General features: G+C 42.3%; 1 protein-coding gene across 1 annotated transcript in view; it reads left to right on the plus strand.

Moving 5' to 3' along the window:
* Positions 1 to 1,905: 1,905 nt before the first annotated feature.
* LOC311232315 (protein NLRC3-like) overlaps positions 1,906 to 5,691 on the plus strand; it is a gene marked incomplete at its 3' end in the record, with an annotated part of 9,591 nt that continues 5,805 nt past the window's right edge. Inside the window, 3 exon segments of the mRNA XM_084319070.1 lie at positions 1,906 to 3,691; positions 3,916 to 4,089; positions 4,364 to 4,537. Coding sequence (XP_084175196.1) covers positions 1,992 to 3,691; positions 3,916 to 4,089; positions 4,364 to 4,537 — 2,048 coding nt within the window. The 5' untranslated portion in view covers positions 1,906 to 1,991.

Here is a 5,691-nt window from a genome sequence, read left to right on the forward strand (position 1 = left end):
GAGAGCAGTAAGAGACTCTGTCTTCACTAGTTTAATATGATGATATGTCTCTAGAGAGCAGTAAGAGACTCTGTCTTCACTAGTTTAATATGATGATATGTCTCTGGAGAGCAGTAAGAGACTCTGTCTTCACTAGTTTAATATGATGATATGTCTCTGGAGAGCAGTAAGAGACTCTGTCTTCACTAGTTTAATATGATGATATGTCTCTGGAGAGCAGTAAGAGACTCTGTCTTCACTAGTTTAATATGATGATATGTCTCTAGAGAGCAGTAAGAGACTCTGTCTTCACTAGTTTAATATGATGATATGTCTCTAGAGAGCAGTAAGAGACTCTGTCTTCACTAGTTTAATATGATGATATGTCTCTAGAGAGCAGTAAGAGACTCTGTCTTCACTAGTTTAATATGATGATATGTCTCTGGCAGTAAGAGATTCTGTCTTCACTAGTTTAATATGATGATATGTCTCTGGAGAGCAGTAAGAGACTCTGTCTTCAATAGTTTAATATGATGATATGTCTCTAGAGAGCAGTACGAGATTCTGTCTTCACTAGTTTAATATGATGATATGTCTCTAGAGAGCAGTAAGATACTCTGTCTTCACTACTTTATTATATTTCTCTCTGGATAACAGTAAAATAGTGTCTTTACTATTTGAATAATAGATGGATGTCAGTAGGGGAAATTATAAATGTATACATTCGAAAACCTCTCGGTAAATATATATTCCCCAGTAGTTATGTGGTAAAACTGGTGATTATTTAATGTTGGTATGAAATGCTGAGCACTGGTGTAAATTAAATACACAACACACAAAATCAGGACCAGTTGTGGCCAGGTTGTCAAACCACTAATATATTATTAAGCAATAATGACTGTAGATAACAGAATGACACAGAATATACAAAAGTCTATACGTTATATGTTTCCCACATTTACCAAAAAAATACATTATTGATATCATTGCTGATGAATTTAAGACTGTGTGCCATTATTACTAGAAAATGTAATAATTGTGAAAGCCCCTTGAATATTGAAGAGCACTGCTCAAAATTGAACTATTTTATCACTGTTCTATGTTAAATACCCTGTTGTATGTCTGTTCCATTTTATAATTCTTAGTTTATTTCTAAACCGAATCATTTTAAACTATTTTTGTACTGAATGAAACTGTAAACAGAGAACCTATTGGGATACTAGGTCCTAATGTGAAACACTGTGATTTACCTTACCTTGCTCATGCTCGCTTATGACTATATTTTTTACTGTTGTAAATCACTTTGAACTGCAACTTCTGTATGAAAAGTGCTATACAAATAAAGTATTATTATTATATTATTATATATATTTTTTTATTTGTCTTTTTCCCCCTCCTTTTTCCTCCGATTTTCTCCCATCCCAATGTTAGTCGTTATGCCAATTCCCAATCCCCTTCCTGGTCGCTGCGCACTTACCCCCCACAGTCGGTCTGGGAGAGTGGAGGCTATCACGTGCTTCCTCCGACACACGTCCAGCCAATCAACCGCTTCTTTTCACCTGGCAGCGCGGATTCTCACTGAGAGGGCGTAGCGTGTGGAAGGATCACACTATCCCACTTAGATCATATCCGCACTTAGCAGGCGCCCCGACCGAACTGTAGGAGTTGCTGTTTACAACGACCCGGACCCACCCCGCCAGCTTCTCCCACCCTCTAATACTGCCAATTGTATTAGTGTGAACGGCCAGCCAAGCTGGTGACAACCCCGGAGCTGTGAGCTGGATTCGAACAGGCGAATCCAGCGTCTCCGGGGTTGGTGACGAACGCAATCTCCGTTACGCCACCTGACCGCCCATTATTATATTATTATTAATGTTGTCTATGTTTTCTATCTTCATTCAGAGACTCTTCCTGTGAAGTGTCGTCGTAAACTCAAATCTAAGTTGAAGAAGACGTGCCAGTCTTTGTCTGAGGGAATCGCTAAAGAAGGAAACCCAACCCTTCTGAATCAGATGTACACAGAGAACCACATCTCAAAGGGAGGGAGTGGAGAGGTCAACACTGAACATGAGGTCAGACTGATCCAAGCAGCATCCAGGAAGCCAGCGAGCCCAGAAACACTGATCAAACCTGAAGACATCCTTACATCTGGATGGAGAGTGATGATGACAAAGGGAGTGGCTGGCATTGGTAAAACAGTCTTAACACAGAAGGTCACTCTGGACTGGGCTGAAGGAAAAGCCCACCAGCATGTACACTTCATGTTTCCATTCACGTTCAGAGAGCTGAACCCACTGAAGGGGAAACAACACAGCTTGGTGGAACTTCTTAATCACTTCTTCTTGGAAACCAAACAAGCAGGAATCCGCAGCTACGATGAGTTCACAGTTGCGTTCATCTTTGATGGTCTGGATGAGTGTCGACTTCCTCTAGACTTCCACAACAACAAGGTCTGCACTGATGTCACAGAGCCAACCTCAGTGGGCGTGCTGCTGACAAACCTCATCAAGGGTAATCTGCTTCCCTCTGCTCACCTCTGGATAACTTCCCGACCTGCAGCAGCCAATCAGATTCCTCCTGAGTGTGTTGACATGGTAACAGAGGTACGGGGGTTCACTGACCCACAGAAGGAGGAGTACTTCAGGAAGAGATTCAGTGATGAGGAGCTGGCCAGCAGAATCATCTCACACATCAAGACATCAAGGACCCTCCACATCATGTGCCACATCCCAGTCTTCTGTTGGATCACTGCTACAGTTCTGGAGAACATGCTGAGAACAGATGAGAGAAGAGAGCTGCCAAAGACCCTGACTGAGATGTACGTCCACCTCCTGGCGTTTCAGTCCATACAGGCGAATAAGAAGTATCATGGCAGCGTTGAGACAGATCCACACTGGAATGAAGAGAGCAAGAAGATCATTCTGTCTCTGGGAAAACTGGCTTTTGAACAGCTGGAGAAAGGCCACCTGATCTTCTATGAAGAAGACCTGACAGAGTGTGGCATTGATGTCAGAGAAGCCTCGGTGTACTCAGGAGTGTTCACACAGATCTTCAGAGAAGAGAGAGGGCTGCACCAGGAGACGGTGTTCAGCTTTGTCCATCTGAGCATTCAGGAGTTTCTAGCTGCTCTTCATGTCTTTCTCTCATTCATCAGCAGAGGTGTCAATCTCCTGTCTGAACCAGGGTCAACCTCCTGGAAGACGCTCTATCGGCCTGCTGTGGACAAGCTGGTAAAACACACACCTGAAGACAACCTCTTCTATCGGTCTGCTGTGGACAAGGCCTTACAGAGTGAGAATGGACACCTGGACCTGTTCCTCCGCTTCCTGCTGGGTCTCTCACTGAAGACCAATCGGACTCTGCTACGAGGCCTGCTGCTGACACAGACAGGAAGCGGCTCAAGGATCAATGAGGAAACAGTCACTTACATCAAGCAGAAGATCAGGGAGAATCTGTCTTCAGAGAGAAGCATCAATCTGTTCCACTGTCTGAATGAGCTGAATGACCAGTCTCTGGTGAAAGAGATCCAACAGTACCTGAGCTCAGGAAGGCTCTCCACTGACGAACTCTCCCCTGCTCAGTGGTCAGCTCTGGTCTTTGTGTTGCTGACATCAGAAGAGAAGCTGGACGTGTTTGAGCTGAAGAAATACTCTGCTTCAGAGGAGGCTCTTCTGAGGCTGCTGCCAGTGGTCAAAGACTCGAATATATCTCTGTGGGTACATTTATATCTTAATACATTGTATTCTCTTAATGCTTTTTACAAGTATTATTATTATTATTATTATTATTATTATTATTATTATTATTATTATTATTATTATTATTATTATTATTATTATTATTATTATTATTATTATTATTATTATTATTATTATGTATTAAGAAATAATATAGCACGTTTCAATGTAACTAATGGTATCTCTATTGCATATCCAGACTTGGTGACTGTAACCTCTCAGAGAGATGCTGTGAAGCTCTGGCCTCAGTTCTCAGCTCCAACCCCTCCCACCTGAGAGAGCTGGACCTGAGTAACAACAAGCTGCAGGATTCAGGAGTGAAGCTGCTCTCTGCTGGTCTGGAGGATCCACACTGTAGACTGGAGACTCTCAGGTTAGTGTTCCTGGACCAGTTCAACAGACAACCATGTAAAACATATTTTAAAAACATCAGATGAATAAGAAATATGTACATTTGGTATGTTGGTTAAATACTAGTACCTCTGTGGTGTGTGTGTGTGTGTGTGTGTGTGTGTGTGTGTGTGTGTGTGTGTGTGTGTGTGTGTGTGTGTGTGTGTGTGTGTGTGTGTGTGTGTGTGTGTGTGTGTGTGTGTGTGTGTGTGTGTGTGTGTGTGTGTGTGTGTGTGTGTGTGTATGTGTGTGTGTAGGCTCGCAGGCTGTCTGGTCACAGAGGAAGGCTGTGCTTCTCTGGTCTCAGTTCTGAGCTCCAACCCCTCCAACCTGAGAGAGCTGGACCTGAGCTACAACAAGCTGCAGGATTCTGGAGTGAAGCTGCTCTCTGCTGGACTGGAGGATCCACACTGTAGACTGCAGACTCTCAGGCCAGTTGAATCTGTTTTATTCTATGTTGATCTTATATGATTATATGTTAGAATTATGCTGTTCTCGCTGGTCTGTGTTCTTCCTCTGTCATATTAGCAGTGCCGTCTGGGAGAAATGCGAGTCCCTGTGCGAAATTTAAATGTGAGGCCCTGTTGTGCGAAATGTTTTTTATTGATTAATTAATTAATTAATACTTATTTTTGCCTTAAATTTCCAAAAAAATATTAAATCAGGTTGTCGTCTCCATAGGCGCCGATTTATGTTTCTGCCACGCCCAAGATAAACTTTCTGCAATAACCATAGCCTACATCAGGGGTCGGCAATTAGGTTTGACCGCGGGCCAATTTTCCCCCAAGCCATTGTATGGCGGGTCAGAACCAAAAACAATGGCTAATTTAATATAATGATAGTGAAAAATGTTTAACTCTGTCAAAATAAACGAGCTGCATAGGTGGCATAATAAACTGTAAACGACATATACATGTTTGTCTTTTTTCCATTGTATTATAAAGTGCCTCTCTCTATCGGTCTATCCTACATTACACGCAACCGTCTATCTGACGGCCACGGACCGGTTTAATGTTGAATGTTTAATGTTAAAACTATCGATTTATATGGATTTCGTTAAACTTATCCGTTGTCTCTTATTATTATACTTATTAATAAACGTATTATTTATTTCTCCCAAATGAATGTTCCGAAAGTCCGTCTGTGGGCAGTCGGCCCGGCATTAAACAGCAGTCTGTTATAATCACATTTAACATGTTAAGAATTTTAGGAGCGAACGAATTTCGTTAGAATGGACATTTGTATTAATTACATCAAGCGGATAACTGATAAATTCGGCACTACTGGTGAATGATACCGTTAATACGGCACAGAGAGAGAGAGAGAGAGAGAGAGAGAGAGAGAGAGAGAGAGAGAGAGAGAGAGAGAGAGAGAGAGAGAGACAGAGACAGAGACAGAGACAGAGAGAGAGACCACGGCAGGTTCATATTAACACAACAGAACAGAAAGACACAACTCACCATAACGCAGAATCAATGGGAGCCCTGGGCTTGTTTTCTGTTTCGGTGTCCTCAAATCCCTGCTAATGTTTGAAACTGTCAAATGTCCACTCGCCGCCCCCACAATTCCATATTGGCATTGAATG

The sequence above is a fragment of the Notolepis coatsorum genome, assembly GCF_963971535.1.
Source record: "Notolepis coatsorum genome assembly, chromosome: 7".
NCBI classification, from domain to species: Eukaryota; Metazoa; Chordata; class Actinopteri; order Aulopiformes; family Paralepididae; genus Notolepis; species Notolepis coatsorum.